The sequence below is a fragment of the Cheilinus undulatus genome, linkage group 10, assembly GCF_018320785.1.
Source record: "Cheilinus undulatus linkage group 10, ASM1832078v1, whole genome shotgun sequence".
Lineage (NCBI taxonomy): Eukaryota > Metazoa > Chordata > Actinopteri > Labriformes > Labridae > Cheilinus > Cheilinus undulatus.
The window spans coordinates 29,115,799-29,131,294 of record NC_054874.1 but is presented as its reverse complement, the minus strand read 5'-3'; the positions used below and the strand labels follow the sequence as shown (position 1 = coordinate 29,131,294).

General features: G+C 40.6%; 1 protein-coding gene across 2 annotated transcripts; it reads left to right on the top strand.

Moving 5' to 3' along the window:
* The first annotated feature begins 553 nt into the window (after positions 1 to 553).
* LOC121516534 (small integral membrane protein 32-like) lies at positions 554 to 14,228 on the top strand. 2 transcript variants are annotated; one of them, XM_041797872.1, is made up of 3 exons: positions 554 to 644; positions 12,358 to 12,909; positions 13,268 to 14,228. In XM_041797872.1, the coding sequence occupies exon 3, from the start codon at positions 13,302 to 13,304 to the stop codon at positions 13,641 to 13,643; it is 342 nt and encodes a 113-aa protein (XP_041653806.1). In that variant the 5' UTR covers positions 554 to 644; positions 12,358 to 12,909; positions 13,268 to 13,301; the 3' UTR covers positions 13,644 to 14,228. The 2 variants fall into 2 exon arrangements, with proteins under 2 accessions (XP_041653806.1, XP_041653805.1); XM_041797871.1 differs by lacking the exon at positions 554 to 644 and having other exon boundaries at positions 12,267 to 12,909.
* The last annotated feature ends 1,268 nt before the right edge of the window (positions 14,229 to 15,496 follow it).

Below are 15,496 nucleotides of genomic sequence, written 5' to 3'. Positions count from 1 at the left end.
TACAACATAGTTTCCCTTTTATGGCCAAGCCATAGCTGGAGCACCAACATCCATCTTCTGACTCACTTTGCCTTTCTTTGCCATTCCTCTGCTTAGAGACTCTCACTCACCTTCATATTCTGGGTTTGTTTATCCATCTCTTATTAATGTTTTTCTGTCTATGTTGATAGCTTTTCCCTTCTTTCTGTCTGGTTGCTGTTTTTCATCTCATTTCTTTTTACATGTCTACTTGTGCATCCCTTATCATGTCATTGTCTTAATCACAGGTGGGCATGACCTAAACGACCTTAGAAATGTGATTTCTCCAGTTGACTGTTTTTGTCTGTTTCCTCTGACTGCTCCTCCTCTTTCCCCATCCAGACTCTGAGTACAACATGCACATTCTCATGGGGGATCAAAGATTATGACTTGCAGGGAACGCTGCCTCTGTTATTTCCCACTTGATTTGTTTAGTTTCCCGCCTCCTCCCCCTGTCCTCCCTCTCCATCAATTTCTTCATGTTTTTGAGTGTCTCAGACTTCTCGGATGTGTCGCTGCTTTACTGCATGGCTTCCCATTCCAAACTAAAACAAGCACCTTCTTTGCTGATCCTGAACACAAGCACTCTGAGATGATTCACATTTGAAATTCAGATGAAAAAGAAGGTAAGAATGAAGCTACCAGAGTCTCAGCATCTTAGATCCTTTTTTGTTGTTTGTTTATTGTCCTCGAGATCACACTGAAGATTTCCCTGGTGGCTGTCTGTAGATTTTGTTTGCTTTAGAGCTAAGAGCCACTTGACCTGTGCTGAAATCTGGAGTTATGCTGCATGCTGGGTGAAAAGGACTTTAAATTCTGTACCACAATGAAATATGTGAATGAATGGCATAGTAAATAAAACTTGTAAAATGTGACACGATTACAAAAAAGCATGCAATTTGAAGTAATAATTCTTCCTTGTACTTTGATTGGATGTAAAGTTAAAGAAGAAAAAAACAGGTAAGTGGGCTGATGTTCATTTGACTATTTTTACTGTAAATCAAAGAAAAAAGCAAGAAGAACACATGAATTCACCTGTCTGTAAAAATCTGGAATAAAAACCTACTTGATTTAACCTATTGAATTATATAACATTATTTGGTTGTATTAAACTTTAAAGAAAACATTGAAGAAATCTTAAAGTTTGTGTCAGTCCTTATTTAGCTGTAAGCTTAAAATGTATACAAAATCATGAAATTATCTGTTAAGATTCACAGTAAAGTTTCTTTAAAACAAAACCTTTAAAGCAAATTGTGTCTTAACGCTCAATGAAGTTGATGTAAACATGTGGAAAGACTGAGAATTGAGTGTGACTGGGTTTAGGATACAGATTGTTTTACAAGTCTTTAGAGGGAAGGTCTATTTTGGGCAGGGCTAAATTTAGCTCACTGTGATACGAGAACCCTGAGTCAATTACCCCCCACTCTACAAAGATAATAAAAGCACTGAGCGTTTTATCTTCACACAGTCTTTTTTTTTATGTCTATACCTTCAATGGAAATTAGCGGCCAGCTAAATGCCACACAAAAGGATCTGGCTGCAAACCTCAATGGTGGGGTGTTTTGGGCTCATCTGTTACAGACTTCACAATGGGACAACCTTGACCGTAGGGCGGGACGTGACTTATATTACTCAAGCCAGAATCAGAATGTTGTACTGAATGACCTATACACTTGCAAGAAAAAGTATGTGAACCCTTTGGGATTTCTTGGATTTCTGCATAAATTGGTCATAAAATGTGTTCTGATCTTCATCTAAGTCACAACAATAGACAAACACAGTCTGCTTAAACTAATACCGCACAAAAAATTATGTTTTCATGTTTCGATTGAACAAAACATGTAAACATTCACAGTGCAGGGTGGAAAAAGCATGTGAACCCCTGGGCTAATGGCTTCTCCAAGAGCTAATTGGAGCCAGGAGTCAGCCAACCTGGAGTCCAGTCAATGTGATGAGATTGGATGTGTTGGTTAAAGCTGCCTTGCCCTATAAAAAACACACACCAGCTTTGAATTTGCTGTTCTCAAGACGCATTGCCTGATGTGAACCATGCCTGGCACAAAAGAGCTCTCAGAAGACCTACGATCAAGAATCGTTGACTTGCATGAAGCTGAAAAGGGTTACAAAATCTTTAAAAGCCTTGATGTTCATGTGTCCACGGTAAGACAGGCTGTCTACAAATGGAGAAAGTTCAGCGCTGTTGTTACTCTACCTAGGCGTGGTCGTCCTGTAAAGATGACTACAAGAATACAGCGCAGAATGCTCATCGAGGTGAAGAAGAATCCTAGAGTGTCAGCTAAAGACTTACAGAAATCTCCGGCACATGCTAACATTTGTGTTGACAAATCTAAAAAAGTAAAACATTAAACAAGAATGGAGTTCATGGGAGGACACCACGAAGGAAGCCACTGCTGTCCAAAAAAACCATTGCTGCACATTTGAAGTTTGCAAAAGAGCACCTGGATGTTCCACAGCACTACTGGCAAAATATTCTGTCCATAGATGAAACCAAAATTGAGTTGTCTGGAAGGAACACACAACGCTATGTGTGGAGAAAAAAAGGCACAGCACACCAACATCAAAACCTCATCCCAAACTTAAGACCATCTATCCACCAACTGAAGCTCAACAGAGGATGGGTGATGCAACAGGACAACGACCCAAAGCATAGAAGTAAATGAACAACAGAATGGCTTCAACAGAAGAAAATACACCTTCTGGAGTATTCAACTCAACTCAATTGAGATGCTGTGGCATGACCCCAAGAGGGCAATTCACACCAGATGTCCCAAGAATATTGCTGAACTGAAACAGTTTTGTAAAGAGGAATGGTCCAAAATTCCCCCTGACTGTTGTGCAGGTCTGATCTGCAACTACAGGAAACATTTGGTTGAGGTAATTGCTGCCACAGGAAGGTCAACCAGTCATTAGCCCAGGGGTTCACATACTTTTTCCACTCTGCACTGTGAATGTTTACATGTTTTGTTCAATAAAAACATGAAAACGTATCATTTTTTTGTGCGATATTAGGTTAAGCAGACTGTGTTCATCTATTGTTGTGACTTGGATAAAGATCAGAACACATTTTATGACCAATTTATGCAGAAATCCAAGAAATCTCAAAGGGTTCACATACTTTTTCTTGCAACTGTATTTTCTGCTCTCAGTCAGAGGTTACAGTAACTGGCTGTTTTTCACAACAGCAGAATTTTATGAATAAAAATCAAGCATTTAATAAAAGGGATAAAATTTAGGAGGGTTAGGCACCTGAACCCTGAAGGTTAGGGTATGGGTAAGAGGGAGGAGAAAAAAATTTAAAATAACACACGAAAAACTAAAGAAAAACCCTACAAGGGCAACTACATGACTTCCCACCCTATGGTCAAGGTTGTCCCATTGTAGAGTTCTGTAACAGATGAGCTTAAAATGCCAGATGAAGCAGGAACAATCATCTTTACCTGAAAGTGTGTTAAACTGATCTCGAGCTTTTTTTAGTCTTGGATGATTAAAAGAAACGAGCAGAGGTGGAAATGAGTACAAGACTATATTACTCATGTAAAAGAAAAGTATTTTGGTTAAAATTTACTTAAGAAGAAGTGAAAGTACTGACCAATAAATCAAGTCAAGTTCAAGTAATAAGTATTTCATTTAAAGTATTACAGACTGATGAGTTGTACAGTAAAATATGATATTTCCTTATTGGTTATAACAACTTTTTTTAATTCACAATAGAACATCAACAACTTATCAGGAGTTGAAACAGATACATTTTATAATTTCAGGAAGAATATTAGCTAAGTTTGAATTTTCAGCAACAGATTTAAAAAAAGTAGGGACTGTGAGACAAAAGGCTAGAAAAGTAAGTGTACTAATGAAAAACAGCTGCAGGAGCCTTTACTGGGCTATTACTGGGTATAAAATGATTATTTCGGAGAGGCAGAGTCCCTCAGAAGTACAAAGTCCCTCAGTACAAATATACAAAAAACTACTGATCTGAGTCATTTGAGTAAATGTAACTAGTTTCTTTCCAACCTTGCGATAGACACATACACCAGGTCAGTCACAATAAATGTTTCCAATTGCTGTTATCACTGAAGACTTATTTTGAAGAGCAACATCAGGAAATGGATTGAATTTGGCTGCAAATTAACAACTCAGACATTTTCTAAATGCAAGAGAAACATAACATCACTTATAGAAAATGATATATTAGGAATACCTGAAGTTTTTAATGCAGGATGAGAAAATGAAACTCAGACTTGTTTGCACTAAATCCTACCTGTCATGACATGAATGTTACTGTGACTCCAGTGAGTCAAATTTTGCAGACAGATCCAGGTTGGAGCATTTTATTCATTTATCCTGTACTAAGAAGGATTGCTTCAACACATTTTACCAGCATGCCTTCAGCATCATGGAGTAAATATTACTCCTTCGTTGTCAGGATTTTGAAATTTAAGTTGTTCTTTTTTTAACTTATTTATAATTTTCATGACTAAAATCTGGCCTAGTGGTTAATATTGCAGCCGCCTGTCATATATCAACCCTAAAATACAAACCAAACCTAAAACACCCAATGCTTTGGTGTACCCTGCAAAAATTCCCTTTTATCTCTTTGGTAATGTTCTCCTGTTTGTGTTAGTAATAGTGTATCATTCACTATAATTGTTTGCAAATCATGGAAAATCATAAAATGCAGCTGCATTTCCTTTGACACCTATCCTGCAGTGGTGTTATAAGCATTTAAAATAAACATGTAGAAATGATCAGTACTGTCGCTAATGGTCTTGTTTGCTTGTGTTGGTCATAAAGAGGTATCAGTATTAATTGCAGTCTGTTTCATAGCCATCTTATAACACCATTCAGGAGCTTTAACAGAAAAGGTGCATTATTGTGTGGAAACACTGTGCATTCAAGAATGAGATTTCATATAATGCTGTGTGTGAAATATAAAATGTACAACAAGCTAGTTCTGTTTCAGTGGTTACATGACAATTGCTGCTCACTTCAAGTGTCCATATGTATTTTTTCCTGTGAGAGTCAGTCAGTGCCTCTTCTTTTATCCCTCCCTGAGATGAGGAGCAGCATTTGGTGTTCTGGTGAGATAATCAAGTGACTAATTGTAGAGCGTCTGATTTCTGCCAATGGGGGCGTTTGATGTGCTGGCAGGGAGAAATCCTATTTTGCCACCTGATTTTTTTTTCTGCTGAGGTTGAAGATGAGGTGGTTTGAAGAAAATTAAGACCATTTTAGAAATGTGAGAGTGGGGGCATTTTTGTGTATGTTTTGTTTGTTTGAGATTCTTCACTCACACAGAAAAATGAATCATATTGACAGAGGATAAAAAGGAGTCCTAGCTGCTTGTGCAGCAATTAGACATCTTATTGCTTGTATGTGGCTTGTGTTTATCTCTGTAGGTGTTGCATGTGCATTAAGTCTGAGAGCATGCTCTCTTTCTCTGTGTCTGGTTATGACCATTTGTGCATGAGAAAAATCTCCTGTGATTGTCTGTGTGCATGCAGGAATGTGCACCTTAGTGCTCACACTGTGTCTCTTAGGCTTCTGGAACTTGTATCACTGCTCAGAGATGCTATCTGATTGTCCTTGTGTGTGTCTGTCCTAGCAAGTAGAAGCTGATTGTTTCATTGTTTAGACGTATTGATCATGAATGATTTTGGGGCTTTGTTAGCATTGTTATCATGAGCCAGCTTGCTGCTGCAGCGCTGAAAAGCAGACAGTGATAGACTCCACACAATATCTGGTTGTTGGACTTTTGCCTGAGCAGAGAATAACTCCACTGCTCTGTGGAGCTTAAGCTGAGGGAAGCAACAAAACAATATGACTCTCTTGTGAAGAAAAATAAACTAAATATGGCAGACTCAAGTAGTTTTGTCTCTGATGAATTAGGAATAACAGCTGAGGAAGGCACTGGTGGGCAGATTATCACCTCTTTTGTTTGAGCTCTCATTTGACATGACATAATGTGAGCAAACTGAAACTTAATGAAGTAAAACCCTGGCAGTGAGCTGTAAGGGAAGACTTATAAAACTTGAGGCTTTCCCCACAGGAAATAAAGGAAAATAAGGGCGATAAAATATCAGCGCCTGAGTGCACACAATTCTCCAGTTAGCTGACAGTGCAGAGCCAGTGCAATACAAGTGTTTCATCAACATATCTGCACAAGAAAATCACAGAAAAACATACGTGGAGGGCAGTGTACATATACATAATCCCTGTTGACGTGTACCATTGCACTGTTTATGTCTCATCAGAAGGAAAGTTAAGTCAGAAAGATGGTGTCTTGCAACAAGCTTCACTTAATTCAGCGGCAAACAGGCACTGAGAGAAAACAAATTTAACATTTCTTGTTTATCTCAAGTTTGAAAGCCCAGTGCTTCAAGGATGAGCTCCCCTTTCTTATGGATTAAAAAGATTAAGTAGCAGAGGGAGGTGGCAGAAAAGAGGTGTAGAGAAAAAGAGAGAGGAAAAAGACATGGCAGAAACTGGCCACAAAACAGAAAAATGGGAAAAGAGGCATGAGGTAATTAGAGCAGAAAAGACGTCTTAAAAAAACAGCATCAAGAGGAGGAAGTGGTGTGCCCTTTATGTGCAACTAGGCTGTTTGCATGAGCAACACAAAGAGGAAAACAACCTAAACAAGAGGAGGAATGTAAGGAGGTCATTGACATATTTTGTGACACTGTTTTCAAAAGCAGTAATGCTGTTGGTCCTGACCTTTAATGAAGACTACAGAGGAGCACAATCATCATCATTAATGAAAATTCCATTGCTGTGGGTTACAACTAATGAGCAAAGCATGATCACTCCAACAATTAGTCACAGAGCAAGGCATCTGTCAACATATATGTCTTAGTTGTCACACCACACTTGTCTCTTCCTTTCAGCTTAAGGGAGTTCATTTTTTTTTTTCACTGAGGGCCACCTACAGAAAAATGTAAGGGTCATAGGGTGATTTTGATAAAACTCACCTTTAGTGTATTAAAGTTAGTTAAAACCAACCCAGTGTAAGTTAAGATACCCTGAGTAATTGAGATTTCAGGAGGCCATGGTCAGCCCAGGCTACAACTAAATCCTTTTCTAGGGATGACAGCTCATCTCCAGCTCATCTCCATGTTTAGACACAGATCAAGAGCAACAACACTAGCTACCAAACTTTATTGAAATATTGGTGCTTGAACATGATAGGTGTAGTTTCCTTCATAAATCTAACCTGACCCTATAGATGATATGGTTCTGTTGGCCTCTTCAAACGCAGATCTCCAGCAGGTACTGGGGCAGTTTGTGGTGGAGTGCAAAGCGGTCAGGATGAGGGTCAGCCCCTCCAACCAAGGCCATGGTTCTCTGTTGGAAATGGTGGGTTGCTCCCTCCGGGTGGGGAGTTCAAGTACCTCGGGGTCTTCTTCAAGAGTGAGGATAGAATGTATCATGAGCTCAACAGGCAGATCGGTGCAGCATCTGCAGTATTGCAGACGTTGTACTGCACCGTTGGGGTGAAGAAGGAGCTGAGCCAGAAGGCAAAACTCTCAATTTACCTGTTGATCTTTGTCCCAACCCTCACCTATCATCATGAACATGACTTAAAGAACAACACTGCAGGTTCAAGCAATCAAAATGAGATTCCTCAGGGGGGTGGCCGGGCTCAGCCTTAGAGACAAGGTGAGGAACTTGGACATCCAGAAGGATCTCAAAGTAGAGCTGCTGCTCCTTTGTGTGAAAAGGAGCCAGTTGAGGTGGTTTGGCATCTGATCAGGATGCCTCCTGGTCACCTCCCTGTGGAGGTCTTCGGGCACATCCAACTGGAAGGAGGGAAGACCCAGAACTCACTGGAGGGATTATACATCTCATCTGGCCTGGGAACAATAAGACACTTGAAAAGTTATCACATATTTAATCCCAATATTGGGAAAAAAATTGAAGCTAAGAAATAGAGTACAGTCAAACACAAGCGTTTTGTTGTAAAGCAGGCTATATTTCATTGTATTTTAAGAATTTGCTGAGGAACAACTAAAATTGGATCATGGGCCACATTTTGTCCTCAGGCCATAGTTTGGACAACCCTGTTATAGCTGAACCATGTCACCTTTTCATGAAGCCTGAGTGAGTTTCCAAAATAATCACCACTTAAAGGCAGCTACAAAGGTTTTGTCAGATGGGTGGAGTTTGCTTTGTGTGAGGATTTTCCTCTCTGGGTGCATGTGTGGGATTGAGTAAATGTGTGTGTGATGGGGATGTGGATAACAGCAGGCCTGTGGCAAAGCAGGGAATGAGTTCAGAATCCAAAAAGCAATAATAAACACTAATCTCCTTAACCGTCACAATTATTGCTGTCCCTCCATGTATGTAAACAGGGCTTAAGGCTTGGGTTTAGATTTCCCATGAGACATTGCACATTTCCCCAAACTCTTGTTCACTTTTACCCTCTTTAATGTTGAAAAATAACTTGATGTGGGACACTAGAACACTGCTGGCTATTTGTCTTTTTTTATTTGGGAACTAGTTTGCCTCAAACATTTCAGAGTCTGTTTGTTTGTGCATGTGGCATCAAAGTCATTTTTCCAATTTGGGGGATGTTTGTTGTATTTTTGCTGCAGCAGTGTTTGTGCATGTTTGTGTGTCCCTCTGTCCTTGTTCTCTCTAAGCCTGCCAGCCTTTCTATTGTGACAGAACAGGTGCAGATGAATATGAAACAGAGCGGCACAGCTTTTAGGGTCTGGCCCTTCTGTATGCATGCTCATGTCCGCACTATCGTGTAAGAGCAAACTGGCTTCCAGTCTCCATCTTTAGCACCTTCTTTTTAGTGTCAAGCACCAGTGTCAAAGCTATTTCACAGAGAGCAAACACATTACATGCTCTGAACACACATACACCAGGCTGTGTGAGGTCCAATCGCTGTTTGTTTCTCTTCCAGTCTTTCCTACAGGAGATAATCTGCAGCACTTGGAATAAGTCAGGCTCTGAACAACAGGCTACCTGTTAGCCTTCTTTAAAATGTATCACCCCCTCTGAGTTCTTACAGACACTCACCAATCTCACACCTTTTTCATGTTCACTCCTCACCTCAGAGCGAGAACATTCCTCACTCTGGCCCTGAAATGACCCTGACTCTTAGTCATTACTTAAAAATAGATAGATGAAATTAAAGAGGCAAACTTTAAAGCCACATATTGTCTCTATCTAACTCCATTAAGGAGGCATCAAATATCAGAAGATATTTCACCAGACTGTCCAAGATGTGTGACTAAAGAAGATGCATTTCTTTAGTTGTGAAAATATATTTGGACTTCAAACCTAGTGATTATTTACTTAATCATTGGTTCCCAACCTGGGGTCCAGTACCCCCTATGGAAGGTTCCAATGATCTCAGGAGGGGTGTGAGGCTTTGTTGGCTCTGAGGTTGTAAAAAAATGAGACTGGCATGCAGTGCATTCAGAGAGTTTTCAGGCCTCCATTCACTTTTTTTTCAATGTTGTTATGCTGCAGCCTGATGCTACAGTCGATCATTAATATTCACTTAGTACCCCATGATGAAAATGTGACAACAGATTTTTCTTTTTTAATTTTGCAGATGAATTAAAAAATAAGAAAATGAAATGTCACATTAACATAAGCATTCAGACCCTTTGACAAACACTAAATTTAGCTCAGGCTCCTCCAGTTTCTCTTGATCTCTGCTGAAGTGTTTCTACACCTCGATTAGAGTCCGTCTGTGGTAAATTAAGTTGATTTGAGATGATTTGCAAAGGCACACACCTCTCTATAGAAGGTCTCACAGCTGACATTGCATATCAGAGCAAAAAAACCAAGCCACAAGGTCAAAAGAACTATCTGCAGAGCACAGAGACAGGATTGTTGACAGGCACAGATCTGGAGAATAATTCTGCTGCACTGAAGGTTCCCAAGAGCACAGTGGCCTTCACAGTTCTCATATGGAAGAAGTTTGGCACAACCAGGACTTCTTCAAGAGCTGGCTGCCTAGCCAAACTGAGCAATCTGGGGAAAGGGGTTTTAGTAAGAGAGGGGACCAAAAACCCAGGAGTCGAGATCACGAGATCAGGAGGAGCCTGAGCTACATTTCAAGTGTTTTTGCAAAGGGTATGAAAACTTGTGTCTATGGGATATTTCAGGTTTTTTTTTTTTTTTTTTCATTTTTAATTCATTTTAAGAAATCCTGTTTTTACTTTTACATGATGCTCTGAGTGAAGATTAATGACAAAACAAAAATTAAAAGATAAAAACAAACAAACAAACATAATACAAACAAAAAAAAACATTTTTTTTGACTGTGGCATCAGGCTGCAATATAACACAACTCAAAAAAGTGAAGGCAAAAAAAAAATTTCAAGGCACCACCATATCTTTACAAAATAGCCTCTTACATGTTACAGTAAATTGCGTGTGTAGTGTTAGCTCAGGCAGGCCATGGAAGTAAGCACTGCCATTTAATTGAGATCAGCTGATCTAATCAAAGTTCTTGTCAGCTGGTGTGCTCTAGACATGCTATTGGCGAATCGTACTCATGCTGTCATATCCAAAGACTGTCTATGCTTTGCTACTCCCTCTGCAAGGTTCTTTTTACAACCCTCCTCCACCCCAGCTCCTCCTTTATTGTGTCTCTTACTTCTTCAGTGTAATTCTGTTGTCATTTATGCCTGTTCTGCTCTCTTTTGTTGTTGTATAGTTGTAGTAATAACGCATGGTTGTACAAATTCCTATGACACACCAAGACTTGGCTCAAGGCACACCAGTGTGCCTTGCCACACCATTTGAGAACCACTGCCTTAGATCATGGCAGAATTTTACTTGAATAGCTTATATAAAATTATTTGGTATAATAAACATACACAGACCTTTTTCTCAGGGTTTTGTCCATGAAACAACTGATGTTGATGTTTGGCTGCAATGTATCACTTTTAATTTGTGTGGGTCTTTATCAAACTCTGCTTTTCTTAGTTACAAGCAAGGGAGGATAAAAGGGGTGAGCTTTCTGGAGCCCAGCCAAATGGGGGCCCATGGTATAGTCAGGAAAATCATGGTCCATTGTAAAGTTAAGCTGGGATAACCATATTTGATTTTTTTTTTTACCTGAATAACAACCACCCTTATCAAAGCAACAGATAATTCATTAATCTGCATGCCATAGTATAAAGTTTTCTTTAAAATAGAATCTCCTTTTCTTAAAACAGAATGAAATGTGTTTAAAGAAGCAAAACTGGTTAACAGGAGCAAAATAAACGGGGCATAAAATGTGGTGGAAAGGGGTTTAATGGCAACAAAAGGGTTAACAGAGTCAGAATGGGCTAAAAGTGGCAAATGGGTTTAAATGGGCAAAAATTGGTTGAAAGTGGAAAAAGCGTTAACAGGCAAAAAAAAATAGGCAGAGAGTGGCTACATTTTGTTAATAGAAGCAAAATTGGTTTGAATCGGCCAAAACGGCAGAAAAAAGTGGGAAGAGGGGCTAAAAATGACTACAAATGAGGAGAAAGTGGCAAAAATGTGTCAAAATGGGCAAAAATAGCCGAAAACTGGTGGAAAATGGTTAAAAAGTGGCAAAAAAAAAAAAAAAAAAAAAATTAAGAAGGGACAAATTGGATAAAAGTTGCACAAAACTGATGAAAAGTGGCTAATAAAAGTGACAAAAATTAGTTAAAAAGTGGTTTAAAGAGGTTAAAAGAGGCACAAATAATTAATATCTTCAATACCAGACCCAAAAACAGCTTGACACACTTTGAGCTTGCACCAGTGCTACTGATCCAACATACACTGATATCAATAAAACACAATGAGGGCCCATTCTCTAGGTTTGTCAGGATTTGTCCAGCCAAATCTGTGATCAGGCAATAGATCAGAAAACAGTATCAATTACTATAGCATATTATTCATAGAAATGTATTTTTATTTTGGAAATAAGACATTTGAAATTTCTAAATTACTACCCTTAGAGACACTGACTTTAAAAAAATGTATCTGGGTCCACATTTTTTAGACCTCTGGCTCCCATTAGTGATGTGTTTGGAAAACAGAAACAGAAAAATGATAGATAGATAGATAGAGAGATAGAGAGATAGATAGATACTTTCTCCTGTGACTCTGTTGCACATCCTTGTCCCGTGACGTGCCTCCAGCCCCCCCTCCCCCGCCTCTCTGTCTCTCTCTCTCTCACTCTCTCTCCCTCCCTCTCTCCACCTTTCTCTTCATCTCCCTCTCTCTCCTTTGCCCTGTGATACGCACGCAACCCAGGACAAAGATGACAAGCCGTTCAAGACCCGAGGTGCCGCCGTGTTTTGTCCTCCATTAATCCTTCCTTTCGTCTCATTTCAGTCACACTGGATCAATAGACCCATGCGGGCAGGCTGCTGGTTGCACCTAAACGGCGCGTATCGACCTTCCTCCAGATAAAAGCATCGGCATAGCCGTGCCTTGTACGCACAAGGTGAGGCGATCTTGCCTTGCTGCGCACCCCATAACATGTGTGCGTACCAGCGATCGCTGTTGAACTTCACCACCTCTGACAGTCCCTAAAGTCATCTGGAAAGAGCTACAGCAGCCCGTGACAACATATTCTGTGTTTTGTGCAAGAACGATTTGGATTTAAACACCAACAAGTGGGATTGTGCTCTCTGGTTGGGACCTCTCTCAGCGCTGTCACATGTGTTTTTGACCAGGTGTGTTTAATGTGACAGGGGACGCTGCATTATAACTCACAGCGACATATGGTCTGTGGGCGCAGCTTGGAGGCTACCGACCCGCCACTGCTCCAAAGCGCGTCCTCGGCGGAGCAGGAGCGGACAGAGCCGGGGACACTGAGGAATGCGGAGCCGGGATTTTGTCCTTTTTACCTCACCTGCGGAACCCTTCGCAGCGCACACCAAAGTAAGTCATTTTTACAACTAAAACAGTGCGTTTTGGTTTGTATAGCGTTGCTTTGAGCTTTACCTAAAGAATATATCAAGATCCAAATGATAAAATTATACTTGTGTTTGATAATGACTTCCAGATTTATTGTTTTCATTATCACTGGGATGAATCTGTGACATCTGTGCCAGCGGAGAGTTTATCAGTGACCTTGTCGGACATTAGAGGGGTGATGACGAAATGTTCTGTCCTAAAAGCTTGATCCTAAAAGTGTCACTGTAGGATCTTTTCTGGTTCTTGTTCACTGCCCTCCCACAATGATCCAACACCAGTTCAGTTCGCCACATTACCTTATTCTTGTGTTTCCATCCTGCAGCCGACCCACGCAGCCGGTGAGCCCGCTGTGCGCCATGCTGAGGCAGATCCTCCTCAACTCCACCAACTCCCCAGACTTCGACCTGGTGCTCATGGCCCAGTCCTCCACGCACGCCCCCGCCTCCCTGAACGCCTCCCATGGCGGTTCGGTGAGCGTGGCCGCCCTTCTGAGACCCACAACGGGGCGTGGGGGAGGGGGTCTCCGGGAGGGCGAGCTCCACAAACCGGACCTGATCACCTACATTGTCATGTGCCTGCTGCTCTTCCTTTTAGTGCTGCTCATTGTGTTCTTCATCAACTGCCAGCTTCGGAACTCTTTCTTCGCCTCCATGCCATATGACAGGTCGCTGAGAGAGGCCAGGACCTCCTACAAGTAGGCCAGACCACAGGGACTACATTCTGGGACTCTGCTTCTTTTGGGAGACTCCTGTGGGGGGGTTCAGGACAAATTGTTCCCCTTGAACTGCTGCTGCCACACAAACTGGACACATAAAGCTGTTACCTTTATAATTTATCTTGAACTCTCTGGATGGCTATAATTACCTGGAAACCCTAAAAGAACCCCGAATGCAATCTTTGGCTCTATTTTACCCTTCAGCTCATGAGTTTAAGGAGATATTAATGCCTAAATTTGTGATTATTGTATTTTTGGTCACTAATGAGTATAATGTGAAACAATCTATGCTTCCTCTGTAGTCCCCACACTTCATACGGAAATAAAACATCTATTGAAGGCGTCCTCCATGCAAACTCCAACTCTGCTTCCAGATCTGACCTGCAGTCTGGCTCTAAACTCCCTATAAGATTCACCTGCTTTTCTTTACCTGCAGACCTTCAAAGTATTTAAATAAAGACATAGCCTACAGTAAATTGTACATAGATATTTTGTATGACAGTAAATGGATTGTCTTGTCCCGTGAAAAGATGCACCCCACACCCCTCTTTTCATTGTAAAGTGATGATTAAATGACATCCTGCAGACCTATATCGTCTCATAAGGATATTCAAATGCACTCTGAAGTCTTCTTTATCTATCCACCTGTTCATGAATAGAGATGCTGCAGCTGCTGATGTCAACTGTTAATCATTTCATGCATGTACAGACGTTTTTACGAGTGCCACATGGCCGGGAGCCTTATCCTGCACTTTTACTTTTAATTAACCTTTCCCCCACAATTTATGGCACCAATATCCCAGAGAATGAAGACTTGAGGCTCGAGTTTATGACGAGTCCTGTGCGATAAACCAGACTGTAGTCGGTCCCAGTGCCACTGGTTATGCGCAAATCCTCCCCAATCTTGTTGTTGGAAAACATCTTTCACATACCGAGACAGATAGATGAGCCTATCTCTGTAATCCGGTGCCTGTGTCTGCGTGTGCGTATTTGTGTGCGCGTGGGTTTGTGAGAGTAAAAGAATTTCTGTGTGCATTCACTCAGTGACTGCTGACTGCTTCGTGCAAGATGTAAAATTCCACTAAAGTAAACACGGTGATCATTGCTGTCTGTGGTGAGTATTCAAAACTTTTCAAGCAGGTGTAACAGAGAATGCTGGTCATATGATACCCTGCTGTTCAACCCTGTGTTCACCTATCAGCACTGATAGATTCACTCAAGGATTTTTTACAGTTTGGTATCACAGATGTTTCTTCTCTGCAGGTGAATTTTCATTTGACATGAAATATTAGGCCTGGTGACACTGTGGCTCCGGCCACCGCTTGATGGCGCTTCATGCCTGACTTTTTATTTGCACCGTGTGAACAGGACGCAGTAGCTGAGTGCCAAAACCACACATGCTGTAAAAAACAGACTGAACTGGAGCAATTCCCTTTCTACAGGAAGTGGAAAACGACCCAAATTTTTATTTAAAGCGGCAAATAATTACTGAAACACCAGTACAAAGAAGAATAATACGAATTCCTAATGATAATAACTTGGGTGATATCATGAGGTGCGCAAATTCAAGTGGACGCAGGCTACCAGTGAACAGTGCAAAGAGAATATGTGTTAAAGCCAGACGACTGAAAAAATAGGCCTTAAATAGACTCAAAAAAGGCAATATGATTTCTAAAATGTTTTTTTATTTAACATTATATTTAACTACAAATGCAAAATAGGCTATTCTTAAACTTAATATTAAATTAGTGTGCGGCTGAACTCAAACACAAGTTGAATTTTTTTTAATGTTAATAACTCCATATTAATATAGTTGTCACTTTCCAAGATTACAAA